The 20,092-nt window shown below is 42.3% G+C and overlaps 1 protein-coding gene across 1 annotated transcript in view; it reads left to right on the top strand.

Annotated features, from left to right (window-relative positions):
• Positions 1–19,891, top strand: part of LOC148307865 (uncharacterized) — a 138,552-nt gene extending 118,661 nt beyond the window's left edge. The window contains exons 4-7 of the mRNA XM_088262646.1: positions 9,775–15,238; positions 16,263–16,429; positions 17,148–17,359; positions 18,107–19,891. Of these exons, the coding sequence (XP_088118772.1) occupies positions 9,800–15,238; positions 16,263–16,429; positions 17,148–17,359; positions 18,107–18,525 (6,237 nt within the window). The 5' untranslated portion in view covers positions 9,775–9,799 and the 3' untranslated portion in view covers positions 18,526–19,891. The remainder of the gene's footprint in view (positions 1–9,774; positions 15,239–16,262; positions 16,430–17,147; positions 17,360–18,106) is intronic.
• Positions 19,892–20,092: the final 201 nt, after the last annotated feature.

Raw genomic sequence — 20,092 nt, 5'->3', positions numbered from 1 at the left:
GCCTTGCTTCACCCCAGTAGAGACCTCAAATGGTTCACTGCACACATCATCTATTCTAACGCAGCATTCGCTGTTAGTGTGAAGCGCCCTGATAATGGCCACAATTTTGACAGGAACTCCATATGCTTCTATGATATTCCAAAGAGAAGACCTATGCGGGCTGTCGAAAGCTTTTTCGTAGTCTACAAAACAGCAGGCAAGGGCGCAGTTCCATTCGTTACTTTGCTGTAACAGGCATCGTAAGTTATGTATATGGTCAGCGCACGCCCTGCCTGGTAGAAAGCCCGCTTGGTTCTCTCTGAGGACTCGCATTATTGGTTTTTGGATTCTTGCCAAAATTATTTGTGCCATAATAAAGGGATTAGTATCGTTGAAATAAAGTTGCCAGTATTATTAGATTGCTCGCGTCCCGTTAAATTTCCGATAATATCCTTTTACGAGCTTCTCGAGCAATGGGGATCCTTCTTCAAAATCAAATTACTAAGAACTAAGTTACGTATTTTGATTTTTCCTTTTTGTGGATTAGGGCTGTTTTTCATCAATATTATGTATTACATTACAAATTGGCTTATTACACTTGTATTTATTTTTCTTCGTCTTCTCGTGTGATGACTTTTCACCTCTCATGGGTCTTCTAGTCAAACTCCTTGAAATTAAAATTATTAATTTATATTATATTTATTATATTATCACGGCCGCTTTTATTGTTATCAGTTTTTGAGTTATTCCACCGTTGGGCGTCGATGCTTCAGCCGCCATTAAAACAAAATTAACATCGCCACAAAACAATTTGTGTTGTTTGTTAATGACTTCAATATTATTCAATATATCGATAATGTTTTCAATATTATTAAACTTTAAAGCATTTAATTTAATTTAAAGCATTTTTTACAAAATGACAATCACTACACCAGCATGCAATTATACTACACTACCATAACACTATTCACACACGAGTGCGTTTCTTTAGTGCATGTTTGCACTCGGGTCAACCAAAACGCGCGTGATTAACATTTTGTGGAGTTGTAAGTATGTAAATAGTGCTATGGTAGTGACGTGTAGTATTTATTGTTTGCATGCTGGTGTAGCGATTGTCCTGACGAAGAGACAGATACGCCTTGAAACCGGCAGAAAAAATCTCATATACGCTAAAAGTATTAACAATTTTGCATGAAATGTAAAAAAAAAGTAATAATGTTTTCGTTCCACAAACGACATATGGAGTACGACTCTACACGCAGAAATATATCCACAGGGTTTAAGTATTTTCACGCTGCCTTGCTACCTTTACTAAAAACTGCAAATTAAAATCTACTTGCAGCCAAATGTTGTGCGAGTAAAAAAGAATTGATATTGATAAGAGTAATTTGTATTTTTGTATTTTACTAACGGTATTTTTTATGAACGGTTATTCGGAACGGAAATGGAGACTAGGATATAGCCGACTGTAATCCGCAAGTTATAGATTATCGTCTCAATACATCCCATTTTCGACTTGTCATCCTTTTCGATTAGGGGTGCGTGCTGCGATACACTTGTGCTACCGTATTCAGTACTGTTCTCGCGAGCTATAACGTGTGCACATAGTATAGGCACCTCCCCATGTAATATTTATGCCGAAGCGAGTACCTCTCCATCCTGTCTCGTTGGCTGTCCAATTAGGAAGGGATCATTATTATCATACGAGTTACCGCGCGGGTCGCTTCATAAGTACGTAGGTATGTAAAAAAACACGTTCAATTATTTTTAAATAATGTTTATATTTATTATGAAGAATGCATGTGACAGATTACCTTTATTATCAAAAGGATTATTTAAATTAAATCTTCTTCTTCTTCTTTTTCTAGACCCTAAGGATCTGTTTGTGCCTCCGCTTGTAGCTCTTGGGATGTTGACTCTCAGTTGTCTTTCCACTATTTTGGAGGTCTGCCTGGGGGTCTGCGTCCTTCAGGGTTTCTTGGAAGGCGATACGTGGAAGTCTGTCTACTGACATTCTGTTTATATATTCCTTCGAGTATCGCCTTCGTTGTCGTCCCCACCTCATGATATCCTCCGTCTTACACATGCTCCGGATGTCGGTATTTCTTACTCGGTCTCGCAATGTGTGTTCCGGTTATGGATCGGAGAGTCTTCATCTCGGAGGTTCAAGTCGATTACAAAAAAATAAAAAAGACCATAACAATTATTAAATTAAATTAAATGATCATTACAATTATAAAACACGCGCATTATTATTATTTAAGTTGCAAATTAAAGTTGTTCAGCTTTATTTGAATATATGTAGCGATGACGTGAAAATTATTTAAACTAACGAACGTTGGATAGCCAAGAGAAGGAAGGAAGGAATATGTATTACTACTACTTCTACTACTATCACACAGTTTCGCTGCAGATATAGGCAGATAGGATAGAACGACACACTCTACAGTCCTGACACCCCTAGCTTACTTCACATCCATACAATTAGTCGTATATATCTTCCGATTACGTAGACTTTTGATACCACTAGATTTTAGATTCTGATTGATCTGGTCGTGCCAAGTCTTCTTGGGTCGTCATCGTTCTGTTAAATATCCTTTCTTAGTCATTCTCTCGTTATCCATTCGCTCCATATGTCCATACCACCTTAAAGTACTTAACCTTTTGAATTCTCCTTAGTCCAGTGGTACATTCCTTTCTAATATCTAATTTGTATTGCGGAGCTTGACGGAGACCTTCACAGGCGATCATCTGGTGTTGCAAGTCGCTATTTACTCGGTATAGTCCAAAAAGGGCGCCTGTACAAAATGTCACCCTTCGACGAAATTTTTTTTAACCGTCGGTATAAAAGTGGACGAAATTTTGGAGCGCCCGAAAAACTTGACCTAAGGGCACCAAAGTGGTTAAGGTCATTACCGGGGACAAAAAACAGATTTTCTTAATAGTTTACGTAAACTATTTACTTGAATAATCCGCTAATTGGTAATCAGCTGTTAAAATGTTGCCACGGTTGAATGTTTGGTAAATAAATAATTTAGTTTTGAAGAGTTTCTTTTGATTGAATATTGTTGATTTAATAAAACAAACATAAGTTAATCGTTCAAATGAACTTTGTTTACATCACATAAAAGTATCTACAAGTAGTAGCGAAGATCCCCAAAGTCGGAAAACACCCGAAAAGTTACTTCTTGCGAAATGTAACACTGACCTTCCTAAATATTTCCTCGAACTGTTTGTCCTTGTCTTACATACTGTTCCTTATTGAGTTACATCATAAGTATTGTTTATATCGGAAACAATGTATATAAGTAAACATAAGCATGTAAGAATACGACCGGTGGTTCTCGTAATCCTAAGATGTGCAGAATCCCAGAAAAATGTATCTCAATCATGTTTTAAAAGTGAAAGGCCATAGTCCATGGTCCGATAAAAATGTCGTTCGATTTCCCGCAATTCCTTGACCTAGAATCTTCGCGATCTGTCGCAAAACTAAATCGGGCCAAAGCTCTAAACCCTCGCACACCATAAAACTCCATCACCCTCTCATTATCCCTCTGCGGGCGGAGGGCGGGCGGCCGCGTCCCGCGCCAGACTGGTCGGGAAGGCGAGGTGGCCCCATTATATAGAGCGGGATGGCGGGCGCCCGCTGGGGGAGGGGGCACAAAGGAAACAGCCGCGAGCGAGACAGATCGATAGCCGCGGGAAGGGGAGCGTGCAACAGTAGACGGACCCAAACCAGAGGCCCTAGACGTTATTGGCGCCCAACTGTTGGCCCTAGGACAAGGGGCTCATTATTATTATTATATGTATTTTTTAAAATTATAACATTAACGTTCATAAGCCTGTGCGTTCCAGTCTCAACACAATTAAGCAATTTTGAAACTCCCGGATAGTGAAGAAAAATCATTACTTCATTAATAACAGCATATCGCTCACTCCTTTCAAGAACGTCATAAATCAAAAATCTTGATTTTTCAGGAGAACGTTTTTAAAGTTTAAAAATATAATACAATGTATTAAAAATAAATATCAAGCCACTTATTGAACTTTTTACTGTGCAACAGATCTTTTTGAAAAATATTTAGTATATTTAAAAAAATAACTAAACAATACCTTTTCTTCAAAATGCAAAAACAGCACTTTCTGCCCCGTAGCGGGTAAATATTAAGTTAAAAATATGCCTCTTTTGCTGGGATATAGTACATTTCCTGGGCATTCTGAAAACATGCACAACTGAAAATTGACGATTTTTGATTTATGACGTTCTTGAAAGGAGTGAGCGATATGTTCTATTTTATAGTTCAATATCTTGTGTTGGCCTGGAGTTGTCACCTGAAGCGTATGACAGATCTTGCCAGCGTGTTGAAATGTACTCCCGTAATAGTGTTATATACTGCGTAAGTCAGAGATTCGGGGTTCGAACTACACTAGAGTAGACCACAGCTCGATTGCCTGAAAATAATGGAATTAAGATTTTTTATAAAATAATACTACAACTTTGTTTTTAATCACTTTTTTCCAACGGGTAGTTTAGTACATATCCATTCCTGAAGATGACATGGTGCTTGTCGAAACCGGATTTTAAAAAAAAGTACCAAAATAAAAGTGGTAAAAACAAAGTATTATTTTATAAAAGTTTATAAAACGTGCCACAGAGTGTAAGCAAAAAAACATTCAAGAAATAAAATTACAAATTGTGATACTTGCGAATTAAAAAAAAAGGTAATTTACGACTGAGAAAAACTACACCTATTAGATTCCTTACCTTATGCAAAAAATATGTTTAATGTTTTAATTATTTTATAATATTACCTCTTATCATTTTTAAATTGCCATAAAAATACTGCTATGTATTTTTTGCTCCTTCCATTGGTACTTTTATTTCTACCCTTGTATTCACTCGACTTTCTTCTCACCTTGTAAGGCCTACGCTCCCCAACGCAGGGGTGGACTGAACCGCAAATCTAAGTGCGTGACCTCGCATTATCTATCCTTGTTATTCTACATTATTTTTAAAGGCGTTAAGTTTTTTTTCATCAAAGATGGGTGATGGTTGCGTAGTTAGTGTCGCGGACTCCGAGTTAGGTTTTCTAAGTTTGAACTCACTCTACCACAACTCGATTTCCTAATTTTAATTAAGAACTGTTAAGAAGTATGAAATTTAAATATTTATGTATAAGAACATAAATATATCTATATATATATATATATGTATATATATATATATATATATATATATATATATATATATATATATATATATATATATATATATATATATATATATATATATATATATATATATATATATATATATATATATATATATATATATATATATATATATATATATATATATATATATATATATATATATATATGTATATATATATATATATATATATATATATATATATATATATATATATATATATATATATATATATATATATATATATATATTATTCTTATTATTTATTTTTTTTGACATCTCATCAAAGATGAAGAAGTATATGGAATTTTGGGCATTTACACTAATTGTGGTTGTCAATAATGGGTAGAATTGGTGAATGTTACATGTGTGTAAAGTGATCACTTAAACCTGCCTATGACGGTCGTCAGCCCCGTAAATGTCCAGACTTCCATATTCTTCTTCATCTTTGATGAGATGTCAATAAATTATATGAAAATAACTCCCGTAATCGGAGATAATCCAGATTTTGTGAACAAGTATTTGGACACACTCAAAACGTTGTAAATAAATATATCGCCTTAAGAAAAATTTAGATTAAAAAGTAAAGTTATCTCGCACATTGAATCGCCGAAATTACTGGAGCGTATTTGTTTTAGACTTCCAAGTCAAATCACCAGGGCAGCTGACACCTTAGCGCTTCCCACGAGTAGAACAAACTCTAAACAAAGTTTCTATACTTATCGTTTCACTAAACTATGAATCATCACTTTGAATATGGGGATTTTGTTCCAACTCGATATTTTAATATCTCGTAGTGTGTCCCTCGTTTCGTACAATTAGTCTTTGACTTGAGCTTTGATCTTTCTCCTTTTCCTCCCGCCCGTTCCCCTTCCAGGTATTTTCACAAATTTACAGATGTGGAATTTCGTAATTGGAGCAGTACAACTACTTTTTCTGTAATACTCGTATACGCGAATTATTTGATGTAACAGTTCTGTAAAATTCCAAAAAAAAAGGATTGTCATATATCTCTCACTCCTTTCAACAACATCATAAATCAAAAATCGTCAATTTTCAGTTGTACATGTTTTCGGAATGTCCAGAAAATGTATCCCATCAAAAGAGGCATATTTTTAACTTAATATTTACCCGCTACAGGGCAGAAAATATTGTTTTTGCATGTTGAAGAAAAGGTATTGTTTAATTACTTTTTAAATAAACTAAATATTTTTCAAATGGAGAAAAAACCTTCAGGTTTTACCTAAAAAGATCTGTTGCACAGTAAAAGTTCAATAAGTGGCTTAATATTTATTTTTAATACATTGTGTTATATTTTTTAAACTTTAAAAACGTTCTCCCGAAAAATCAAGTTTTTTGATTTATGACGTTCTCGAAAGGAGTGAGCGATATATCTTTTTATCCTTTTTTATTCAAAATTATTTTATTTTAATGTCTTTAATGTGAGAACCTCTGACTCCAGTACACTCCACTTAAAGATTTAGCTAAATAAAAATATTCTTACTGCGCTTTAGATTCTGTACCAAAAAAGTATTTTATCAATGCTTATATTTTTATTACATATTACCATATATTAAATCACGCATGTAGGCAATTGAGAATAGAGGCGTATCGAGGAATTAGCCGTTAGCGAGTCGGGTTTAGCCACCCCTATAGCGGGCAGGGTTGTTCACCCCTGGCGGCGGCTGTGCGGGTGTGCGGCGCGAGGGTGTGAGGCCAGTTCATTCACTCCTCACGTCTGTGCGGCGCGCGGTGTGTAGTTCCTGCAGACTAGTCACGGGTCACTTTTGGCGCATTCGACAACGGGACTGATGGAGACAATCACTCATTTTCTAGTCACATTTATTTTAATATTATTTTTTTATTTTATTTGGGAATTTAACAGAACAGTTACATCAAGTTATTCAAATATACGAGTATTACAGAATAAGTACTTGTACTGTTACTACTACTACTACTACCATCACGCCGTTTCCCCGCAGGGGTAGGCAGAGAGGATGGAACGCCACACTTTTCTGTCCTGACATACACTCCTCGCCTCCTTCACATCCATACATCTAGTCATACATGCCCTCCGATTACGCAGACTTTTGACACCGCCAGATTTTAGGTTCTGATTGATCTGATCGTGCCAAGTCTTTTTCGGTCGTCCTCGTTCTGTTTTCCCTCTCACATGTTTTCTCTCTCTTGTACTGTTCATATTACAAAATTCCGAATTTGTAAATTTTGTAAATTAACGAACTAACTAACCATCACGCCGCTTACCCGCGGGGGTAGGCAGAGATAATAGAACGCCACACCAATATGTCTTCGCAAACAATCTTTGCCTCTTTCACATTCATACACACCCGGCGATTATTATTCAGTCTCCTGGCTATAAAAAATTTAAATGTGTTAACTTATAAATTTATTAAAATACCTGGAAGAGGGACGGTAGGGAGGATAAGGGGAAAGGAAAGGTCAAAGCTCAAGCCAGAGACAAATTGTACAAAACGAGGGACACAACACGATATCAACGTCGACTTACGATATTAATAATCTCAGCGCTGATAATGTCGGGTTGAACATTACAAAATTCCCATATTCATCGTTAACCAATATTTTTGAACGATAAATATAGGATCTTTGCTTAGAACTTATTCTACTCGTCGGAAGCTCTAAGGATTTTGTGTAATTCGCGCCAAGATAACGCTGCATCGATACGATACAGTGCCCTATGCACCATTGCCTGTGGATAAGGGCTTGAAATAATTATGCATTGTCCATTATCCGTATACCGTCGACTACATTTGGGAAAAATCGAATAAAAAAATCGGTTTAGCGAATTTTTCGATTTTTTATGACACTAATATTTACCTCCGTTAATACCGAATGTTGCATAGGGAACCGCGTTAATCAACACGATGTCACTTGATCGTCAATCGCATGAAGGAATGGTGAGCATTCTAAAAAAAATATTCGTACTTGTCTAAAAATAGATATGTCGGGTTTTGATACTAAATGACGCATTTGACCTTAAATTTTGCCTCTAAGGGGTCAATACTTTTGCTATTTTTCTTCCCCTTTATTTATGTCTTGGTGCGTAATTTGATCTACAAAAGGACTGCTATTATGAAATAAATTACTTTATTTTTGGGGTATAATATTTGTATAAAAGGAAAATTGTATGGTGCGGGATTATTCTGAATAATTGAGGAAACTAGTTTGTGCTGGAATTTTGTGTTTCGCGAAGGTTACCATGGCACAATGGGGGTATAATGTTATTTTATTTCTGGCGAACCAATTAATATAAAAACCCACAGGGTAGTCGGTACCTTTTTTATTGTAATCTATATAGGAATAGGGGAGATATAAAGGATTCTATTCTGGACATGTAAATTAGAGATGTGATTATCTATAACTAAAATTAGAGATGTGGTAACTGTTACTTTTCGGTTACCGATTTGGGATGGTAATCACATTTTGGCATCTCAATATAGACGAAGAAGAAAATGGAAGTATGGGTATTTACTGATGACTGGGTATGAGATGTCAAAAAATAATTCTTATTATTTTTTGACATCTCATCAAAGATGAAGAAGAATATGGAAATCTGGGCATTTACGGGGCTGACAACCGTCATAGGCTGGTTTAAGTGATCACTTTACACACGTGTAACATTCACCAACTCTACCCATTATTGACAACCACACTACTCAAATTCTTGGAAGTTCTATATATATGAAAAAACTTAGAAACATTGTTCTTGAATCACTAGAACTTCACTAAAGACATCTATTGGTGAGATGAAAAGAAGCTTTCTATTCCCTCTGCCTACCCCTGCGGGGAAGCAGCGTGATGGTTAGTTAGTTATAAACGTTTCCTAGAAGTCTAATAAGACTCGCTGTTCTCCACGTGTCCCAATTAAGCGGAATCGGTCACGTCTAGAAAAGGACCGAGCATTTTTTTTTGAAAGATTGAATGAAATCTTCCAGGACCCGAAGCCAACGTCAGAACTTGACCTAAGCCATGCCAACTTTGACTCTTGACCGTTTCCAACCTCTCGACGTGCCAGAACGGAACTGTTAGTAAATGGAGTGTTGTTACCGTCTGTAGCTACTGTATTATAAATACATATAAGCAAAAATACTATGAGCCGGGCGGGGTGGGGTGGGGAGGGGGGGTTTGGTCCATTCATAAATGAGCGCGGGTTGTTTTGTTTCGCTGTCGCTTTTAATCCGATTCAACTCGCAATACACGTTTGCAGAGTTAATTCGAAATACATTTGATATTAGTGCTACTTTTTGTAGTTGTTACATTATTCTGGCCATCCCGCTTCAAATTGTGAGCAACAACATACCGAACATAACAATTAGTACATTGGATACATTCGGAATTTAAATTTAGATTTACGTTTTCGATGCGATATTTTATCGGAAAAACTTAGCCTTTTTTTTTTCATTTCCTATTGTATGATGTTGAGTCCCTATTTTTTTGTATGTACTAAAAATTAAATTTGTATGTACTAAAAACCCTTTTTGTAAAACATTATAAAAAGTGAGTGGGTGCCGTTCCTCGATACATGTTTCTTTTTCTCTTTTCAGATTGTTTCACGCCGTCACCCAAAGGATGGACGTGAATTTCTCCAATGTGCTAGAGGGGACACGTCAATACTTTCAAGGCCTCCCCAAGGCTTCCCCTAAGGACGGAGTGCCGCCGCAGCAGCGGCATGAGGGCAGCGCGCCCTCCCCGCTGCGGCCCTACTGGGCCGGCGGGCCCCCGCCGCCCGCTGGCGAGGGAGCCCTAGCGCAGTCCGGCTCGCCCGCCATGGCCTCCTCCCGCCCGCCGTCCGAGGCCGCCGTGGGCGCCGAGCGCCCCCCCTCCGAGCCGCTGCTGGAGCCCGAGCCGCACATCATCCACAAGGCCACCGTCATGCAGCAGGCGCAGCAGGCGCGCCGCGCGCTGCTCGCCGCCTCGCCCGGCCTCGCCTCCCCGCCCGGCCTCGCCGCGCCCGCGCCGCCCGCCGCGCCGCCCCCGCCCGCCGCGCCCGCGCCGCACGTGCCCGCGCAGCCGCTGCCGCACTACTCGGGCCGCACGCTCACCGTGCTCGAGCCGCGTCGGCCCGCCGCCGCCGCCGGCCGGCCCTACGCGGAGGTGGGCGCCGAGCGGCCGCCGCCGGACGCGTGGGCCGCGCACCGGCGCTACGAGCCGCTCCCGGCGCAGCCGCCCCCGCCCCCGCCCGCCCAGCCGCCGCAGCAGTACGCGCGGCCCGCCGCCTACTACCCGGCGCGCGGCGCCGAGCAGCCCCACCTGCCCGTGAGGAGCTACCAGCAGCTGGCCCAGCCCCAGAAGGCCCGGGCGCTGCCGGCGTCTCGCCCGTCGAGCATCCACCGGACCGACGTCGGCCAAGTCCGCCAGCAAGCTTACAACCCCAAGGCCGCTTCTCATCCCGCGCAGCCCCCGCTGTCCTACAGCCGTTCTCAGGAGTTCTACGCTTCTCAGAGAAACAGTACTAAGAGTGCAGTGACCCACGAAAGTGTCTCGCGCGTTTCTAAAGTGATCTCATCCCAGGAATATAGTTTTAACATTCGCATCCCCCACCACAAAACTGCCAACAATCACTCCGTCGCGTCCACTCCCAATTATCAGGAACAGCGAGTGGCGCCGCCGAGCGCGGACCAGAGACATCCGTCTTCTATTCCGCAGTCGAGTGTGAATTCCAACAGAACTCAAAGTGCTTCCGTTTCGGGAGATCATCCGACCAACCACTACGGTAGAGTTCCCCCCGTACATCCTCATCACCATTCTTCTAGGTTACCTAATGACTATCCGTCCTCGAAATCTCACTTAGCGAGCGGCCAGTCTTACGCTCCGGAAGGACAGCAGTACCACGTTCTCACCTCCAACCATTCTGCGCCCTCCAGTGTTGCCGGCTCGGCTTCGCTCTCCGGATACCATTTACAGTCCTATCAATCCGGTTCTGCGGTGAAACAAACGTATGACGCATCTCCCAAATCGAACTCCGGGAGTAGAAACATACCCAAGCAAACGGTTCCGGTCCACCAGCCCCGGATGACCGTCACCGTCACTTCCCTAGTAAACCAAATGAACGTAATGAAACAACAGAGTCGGCCGGAATCCGCTTCTGCCGCGCACAAAGCTAAAAAGGAATCTCCCCTCGATCTCTCCGTGAAGACTGTGAGGATACCCGCCGACTCCACCGCTCAAGACGAGATGGAAAATGTTTCCTACCACAAGCGGGACTCGGTCCTGCATCGCAACAAGGCCAACAGCCAACGAGATCACGTTCCCTCTCACATGGTCACTCCTAGACAGCGATTTCAGGCAAAGATGAACAGCGCCAATTCTCACAAAGTAGATTTCCTGCCCAACTTCAATACGCAGAATGCCGAGAAACTACCCGTCCAATACGGAGATCCCACCCGGCCCTATCCTCCGAGTGGGCCGCTCGCTCACTACTCGCCACCCTACTCCAAGCCCGCTCTCGGAGCGTCGCCCTACGTGCCCAAGCCGCCTCCGCAACTCGATTCTCAGGCGTACCCGAACCGGTACGAATCCCTACCCAAGCAGAACTACGGAGCCCAAACATACAGTCGGAGGATAGATCACAATTTGCCTCAAATAGATCTGACAATCAACGCGGACGAATACGAGAAAGGTCACGGCCAGCACTCTCAGAGTGCGCCGCACAAGGAGGAAAGCAGGAAGAGAGACGACAGCCACATTCCAAACCACATTTTACCTCGCAAGGTCGCCCGGTACGAGTCTTGGAACCACGACCGGCACCTGCTCCCGCAGAAGGAGAGCGCATCCGTCTCCGACCACTACCTCCCCAACGGGGCCGCACCGCCCGCTCCGGCGCCGAGACATCATTATGAAAGTCACTTATACAAGAAGTCCGAAAATATCGAGCCCCATTCTTCTAAACACCACCTCCCCGTACATTCTCCCAAACACCATCCGATACATTCTCCCAAACACCACCCGATACATTCCCCCAAACATCACCCGACACTTTCCCAACAAACCCACCCGCCTCAGGATTATTATCAGTATAACCATAAAATTAGCGCACCTCATCAAAATTACAATTACAACTCCTTGGAAAACCATATCCCCAATAAGCAAGATGTCGTACCGTTAAATCCCGCCAACTTTCACAACCAAAACACGACTCCCGCCGATAAGCGCGTTTTGAGTATTTTGAGAAATAGTTTGGAAGCCAAAAATAGCGAAAATAATAAATTGACAGACGACGATTGTATCGTGATACCGTCGGATGACAGTCCGCCGCAATCTGTCGATAATATCGAATATCAATCTAAAAAGGCTAAACATTTCTCCGAACACAACCGATCCGCCGCGGCTCTACGTTTGCAAGAAGCCAATTCCATAAATGATTCCTACAAAGTTCACGTGCCGAGAGCCGTCGATTCCATAAGATACGATTCGGATTCTTCGCAGAAGTCATCGAGAATCGGAGAAGACTCGCAAAACTCCACACCGCCGGTTAAGGCCGAACCCGCCGCGTTCTCAGTCTGCTCCGGAGACCAGTCCGTTCCGGCCGAACTGGATATCGCCGCGAGGATTCGCACTAAAGCCGAACTCAAAGGCTTCATTCAGCCCGTCGCCGATGCGGACAGCGGTCCGACGACTGTCGAGAAGGCGGCGTCGCAAAGTGCGCAACCCGAAATGGTAGCGCCGCCGATCACGCACAGGCGGAGGTTATTCAGCAAGTCTGAGAAAGAAAAGAACCCCGGCGACGTCCCCAAGAAAGATTCCACTGTCAGGAATTCCTCGGATTCTTGCGTATTCGATTTCCAAGATAGCGACTCCGAGAGTGAAATGCCTCCGATGGAAAAGCCCAAATCTAAATTTACGTCCAAAGAAACAATAATGGAGACTGTAAAAGTTGTACAACCCATTGTTCAAGTGAAATCGGAGAAAGTAACAGAGGAAGATTCCTTTTGGGCCGAAACTTGCGATAACTTTCTAGAGGAACTCAAAACTGGAAAGGTTAAGAGGTTTAAGGCCAGACGAAGGAAAAACACTTTTCAACACGCTGACGAAGCAGAAGAGACCAGTAAAGAAAATTTAGATACTACAATTAAAATAGAAAAATCTGTGATAGTCGATAATGTAAAAAAGGAACGACCCGCTAGCCCTCTCTTGGTGAAGATTAAAGAAGAAGCGAAAGAAATTGTAGAAGCGAGACCGGCCTCGGACTCATCGGACGAAGATTTACCGTTGATAAACAAGAAGGTTAAAAAGGAGCAAAGCTTGTTAGCGAGCACTCTGTGCGAGAAGGGCAAAAAGATCGATTGGAAATCTCCCGTAGTTAAATTAGAAACAAATTACGATCTTTCGAAACGAGCCTTCCATTCCCTAGCTTCCAATAATGAAGATGACAAACTGGAGGATAGAACGAGCAGCGACGACGAACAACTCATAGTCAAGAAGAGGAAGCAAGAAAAGGCGAAAGCGATGATTCAAAACGACGTAAACTCCAGCGACAGCGACTCCGAAGAGTCCATGAAACTGAACAGGCTGAGGAAGAGGAAAACTCTATCCGCGACCAAGGCTGCCGAAGCTGTCAAATCCTGCAAGACGCCTACCAAGGAAGAAATTAAAATAAAAGAGGAATGTTTGAAATTAAAAAAGCCAGGATTCGGAGACGGGTCGGATTTCCATCCCGGGTGGGAGGAGGAGGTTTGCAGGTACAAGAGGTCGCTCCGCATGCCGCCCACTCTCATCCAGGTCACGCGACCTCCGCACTGGCCCAGAGTCTCCACTTCTCTGCCGGACTTGGATCCCTGCCCCAATTCTCCGGCCCCGTCCACCTCCACCGAAGAACTCTTCACTCAGAAGAAGTACTCGCTCAATATGTCCGAAGGCCAGGACAAGTCCAAGCACGACGTGGACAGTGATTTAGAATCCATGTCCAGTTCCGTCATTCCAAAATTTAACTACGATTCGGAAGCGTCCTGTTCTACGGTCATTTCCACGGCTAGCAAAAGAAATCCTAAAAAAATTGAGAACACATCCATAATAGACGTTCTGATACAAAAATGCGGCAAGAAAGAACTTAAGAAAAAGAAACTGAAAGAAGACGGGACCACGCCGAAGATGATTCCCAAATCCACAAACTCACTGGAACTGTTGGCCACCCCGACTCTCGGTCTAGACAAGACTCCCAGCAAGAAAGGAAATAAACACGCCACCAAGGAACAAGTCATGGAGGAACTGTTCTATGTGGGCTCTTTCCGAAAACAAACCGTTTCCACATTTAGAGACGCTTTTATCAGTAATACGGACGGCTTGCTGGGTGCCACCGAAGAGTTTTCTCCCGTCGTGTTGAAATCCAGGACGAGAACCGAGACGCGGGTGCTGAAACACCGAGCCACCATCAAGGAAGTGTTCGGGGACGAGAGGCCCGCCTCCGCTCCTCCCGTCACTTGCACCAACCAACAACCCGTCGAGGACCGAGTCAAGCCCGCCGGAGAAAGTAAGATCAAAGAACTCAAAAGTAAGAAGATCAAGAAGAGTATAGCGTGTAACGCGGTCAGAGAAGGCTTGAGGAGTTCCCGCCTCAAACGGTGCGACGCCAAAGGCAGACTTTTGAGGATAAAAAAGCGACACGACTTTCTGAAGGGTCTAGCCGCCAAGAAAAGTAAAGCCGCACATTCCGGCACATCCAAACTCATAAAGAAAGAGCCCATTTCTCAATCCGCCAACGAAGGCGATAACGCGACATCTGTAGATCCGGAGGAACCCGTCCTTCCGGGGAGAGAAGCCACCGGACCGGTCAAAAAACAGCGACTCAAACGACTTTTCAACAGACGGAAATTGAGTTCCGGTTTCGATTATATAAGAAAGAAAAAGAAGCTGATTAAAAATGGAGAAGCTCCTAAAATCCGTAGAAGGAATTTAATTCCACGACCCAGTCCGGAATCGGTCCAAGATATTCAGAAGGAAATTAAGAACTGGATCATCAAGAAGAGTGTCGGAGAAACAGTTCTACACCGAGCGGCCCGCCTAGGATACATCGTAAGTACCGCATTTCTACTGTATCACTTCATTCACGAGACGAGCCTCCATAGTGTAGCAGATAGCGAGAATGGTTATTGTTCTGGGGCCCGGGTTCGATTCCCGATTCGAGTGGGTCAAAATAAATACTGACAATTTTTCACTTTAATATTTATTTAACCTAGGTTGGTTATTATCCAAAAAGTAGGTGGGTAAAAATCCTAGGTTTCTGTCATTAGATTTCTGAATAACAATACTTATTTACAATGTACCAGACAATTTTTTAAAACAATATACCTATGTATGACCCTCTGCAAGTCAGAGGTTCTCAACATAAGATGTCGCCGGATTTTTGTAATGACATTCCATCGAATATATTTACAAATATATTTTGTATTCAATGTAATATATCAATCAACATAATCTCGACATATTCTGCAAACATTGCAAAAATAGGTAGCTAGTGATATTGACCTCGAAATGCTTAAAGCGCCGTATGACGTATTGTATGCGCAGGGCGAGTAGGAACAATTTGACGTGTCACAAACGTTTCTGTAGTTGCGGGTATACTTTTTTGTACCTGAACGTACGGGATACGGCTTGTTGCAATTGGACGATAATATAGTGGACGTAATAACGTACATAGTATGGGTAGGGCGGTTAATATCATCCTGGACAGAACAGAAGACTGATTACCTTGCATTTGTGTAATGAACGATAAAGAGAACGCTCGGCTGTCCAAACTCAAAACACAGTAAGGGACAATTTTTTGTAGTACGTTTTTTTTGCATTTTTGGACTAAGTAGATTCTTCTTAGTCCAAAAATGCAAAAAAAACCTACTATAAAAAAATGTCCCCTATTGTGTTTTAAGTTTGGACAGCCGCGCTGTGTTGATATAATGCAGTGCCCTTCGAAGGAGGAGGTCTTTGTATTCATCGCAGTCTCCACACCTCAGCCGATAATGTGAAAGCTTATTATCTCTATTTAGTATGTTTGGTTAGTGATTTGCAATTAGTTCAATTATTGGATTGTGCACATTTGCAGGACTGTGTGGCGTACTGCCTGGACAAGATGGACATCCCGCCGTCCTGCAGAGACAACGCCGGCTACACCCCGCTGCACGAGGCCTGCTCGCGGGGACACATGGACATCGCCCGGCTGCTGCTGCAGTACGGAGCCGACGTGTCCGAGGCCGCTCAGGGCGGCATCAGGTACTTTACCTCTCAATACCTGCTAATCTGATCCTTCGCTTTACGGAGGCAGATAGCTAGTGAATGGTTGTCAACAGTCCGAGGTGCTTCAACATTGTATTGGTTTTTTATCCTAAACAAGTCAAAATAAGTTTATCTTTATCTTATCTTATAACCCTTATCCGCACCCAATGGTGCATAGGGCACTGCATAGAATTGACGCAGTGTTATCTTGATCATTATTTACATGAAGGCAAGGTGATCACTCTTGCGCTTCAGGAACCAGTCCAGGGTAATATTAAATAAATATTACAGTGTAAAACCACAAATATTTATTTTCACCCCCCCTGGGAATCGAACCCGGGACCCCCAGGACGGTAGTTAAACACGCTGACCATTACACCACGGAGGCGGACGAATTAAGTTTTTCTGACATACTTATTGATTTTGATGATGTGATGATGGTAATCATGATAACTCTTCCACTACAGTGGGAGATAATGTCACGGTAATCATAGCTTTGTCAGCAGTCATTTTTGAAAAGCGACTTAGAGCTGCGGCAGAATTGTCTGAAAAGTTTTTATGTCGGAGATGTGTCTGATACTACGTGTTTCTGCAGCTTTGAAAACTAAACTATAACTAAAACTAAATTAACATTTCTTGACCCCTCGCAATATATTTTTTCCTACGGTATAATGAATCCATATTGTTGTATTGATAATTTGATGTCGGTTTCTAGGCCACTGCACGAGGCGTGCGAGAACGGGTACGTGGAGATAATCCGGCTGCTGCTCTCGTACGGGGCAGACCCCCTCCTGGCCACTTACTCGGGGCAGACTCCGCTGGCCCTCAGCAGCGGCGTGGCGGCGCGCCTGCTGCAGCTGCACCTCAGCGACGTGCAGGGCACCGTGCCGCAGCCCTGGCACTTCGGCGGGCCCTGCAAATTCATGGGTAACTTTTTAACACTCTATGTAACTGTCGACGGCCGATGGCTTGATTCTGGCTAATGTCTGTACACGACGGATTCTTCAGTTCTTTGGACACGTTGCGCGTGGCAATGAAGTTAGCTCGGAACGAATGGTTGTGATTGGTAGCCTGGAAAGGAAGATGCCCGCGGAAGATGGACCGATAAAGTTAAGCCAGTAGCACGGCTGTCCAAACTCAAAACACAGTAAGGGACATTTTTTTGTAGTATGTTTTTTTTGCATTTTTGGACTCAGTAGAATCTACTTAGTCCAAAAATGCAAAAAAAACGTACTACAAAAAAATGTCCCTTACTGTGTTTTGAGTTTGGACAGCTGAGCAGGCACCTCGGTGGTTGGAGCGCTGCATGCAGCGCAGTCAAGGGATAACTGGAGAAGAGCCATTGATTGCTTCCACAAGGGTCACAACCCTCAGCTGAGTTCAGTTCAGTATTCGGACAGAGAAAGTGTTTTTGACATACATAAAGAATATTGTAGAAAAAATATAATTAAAATTAAAAAAAAAACCATAAACCTCCTGTAAACGCAATCCATCAGCTTCTCGGCTGATTTCTTTTAAGTATTAATATTATTTAATTTGATTGAACATGATATTTCTTTTAAGTAATATATAAACTTTATCTGGATATACGATTTAAGAGATTGTTGGTCTTTTATGTAAACAGGTGTAATGGTTAACAGGTATTTAATCATGACGTTTATTGTAATTTTCCAGATCCCGTGGAGAATGGCTACGACCCGCTGGCGTGTCCGCCCGTGTCTCCGCCTCCGCTGGCGCCTGCCGCGCTGGAGGTGGTGGCCGCGCCCTCCCCGCTGCCCCCGCTGTACCGGCTGCGCCCGGCCGCGCCCGCCGACCCCTGCGACCCCTCGCTGTGGTGCCTGCTGCAGGACCTGGCGGCGCTGCTCAAGGTCAAGTCGCGCGACGCGCTGCTCAAGCAGATCCACACGGGCGCGGGCCCGCCGCGCGACTCGCTCAAGGAGCTGCGCACGCACGAGTTCCTGGAGCGCGCGCAGTGCCAGCAGCTGCTCGCCGCCGGGGAGAAGATCAACATCCGCGCCTCCAAGATCGCGCTCGTGCGCTACACCGACAAGGTCAAGCAGCTGCTCGGCACAGAGACCATCACCGTCAGATGACTAAACCATAATACCGACAGGCCGTCGGTATAAAAAGTGTTATCTATCAGTGCCAAAAGGGCAGATTCTCACTCTATTAGCTCTTCAATAGGAAAAATGACAAAATATCGCTGACAAAAAAACAAATTGACATCAGCGGGCGTCAGATAACCAAACTGGAGAAGTAACATCACCGACAAAAAGACAATTGACAGCCTGTATAAAAATTTCAACTCAATTTTTATTCTACATCTACCTACATAAAAGAAGATAAAAAATCGATAACTTTGACAATACATTGCGATGAATTTTCATTGGGACTAGTTTTCACGTTTGACTGTGATTAATTTGATGATTGCGATGTTCTCGCATCTATACACTCGATTCGTCATCTTTTTATGGATAATTAAGATAATAAGTGTGACACAATATTATAGTGTCCTATGCACCATTTGTTTGGTGAAGATAGGAAGAAGGATGCGTAGTTTACATTACTGTTTGTAAATATTTACATTGAACTCAGTTACCGAGATGTTGGATCGTTTTCCGTTAAAGTTTGTTTTAGTTTTAGTCAAACAGAAAGTTGTAAATATGTTGTGTAATGTACAGAAAGGTGGGACAGTATTCGCTGGAGTGTGCAAATATGAATCTATATACAAACTATGGAAATATATTATGATTATTTTATTTTATTTAACCGTCATTTTAACGCTATCGAGTATATTTTTATCGTTATTTAGGTACTTAAATTTTATTTTAGTCACCCGCTGACTAACGTACGTTATGCTAATTTATATATTGTTTCTAAGCTAACAATTAGCTTTTATGGTTAAGGGTAATGCGAGGGAAGAACATTATTTAAAGAATCTACGTTATTTTTTATCCTCATAGAAGTGTACATATTTATATTTTCCTAAAAGAATTATTCCATTTGTAAAAACCGTCTATTGTGTTAAGGTGCTTTCTCTAGGAATACATCACTCGACATACCGTGCTTGTCGTGTCAGTGTCGGCATATCAGGCGGGCCACGCGCACGTGTCGTGCGTGTGTCCGCATATCAGGCAGGATACGCGACATGTCGCGCAGGTGGCGCCACACCAGGCAGGACGTGCATCCGTGCCAGCATATCAGATAGTACTAAGTCGGTAATTAGTGTGTACAGCATCTTGGCAAGTACTGTAGCTGGAAGAGAATACAACTTAACTGTGATTTTATAAGTTTGTTAAGGGAGAATGCAATTATTATATAGAGAATGAACTATTTTAAGTCTTGTTTTATTATTACAAATTGAATGTAAAATGTGATTTGTTTACTATAAAAATATGAGACTAGAAAATTATTACGATTTTTTAATAAAATATTTTTTCCAATTGATAATCTTCTTTTATTTGTGTGCAATACTTCACTTTCAAGAATTTGCTGGATGGGAATGGGCTGTATTCCGATGTTTAATAGCACTCGTTAGTTTCCATGAAAAGTAATGAATTTTTAGACTACTTCTGTTTAAAATGTAGATTCATTCATAAATGAGACTATGAATAAAGGGACATTATCCATTTGTTTGTACTAAATACATATCATAGTCAT

This window comes from Brachycentrus maculatus, unplaced genomic scaffold (genome assembly GCF_059751285.1).
Source record: "Brachycentrus maculatus isolate JH-2025_06_01 unplaced genomic scaffold, ASM5975128v1 h1tg000186l, whole genome shotgun sequence".
NCBI classification, from domain to species: domain Eukaryota; kingdom Metazoa; phylum Arthropoda; class Insecta; order Trichoptera; family Brachycentridae; genus Brachycentrus; species Brachycentrus maculatus.
Note: the sequence above shows the minus strand (reverse complement) of the source record. Positions and strands in the feature narration are given on the sequence as shown.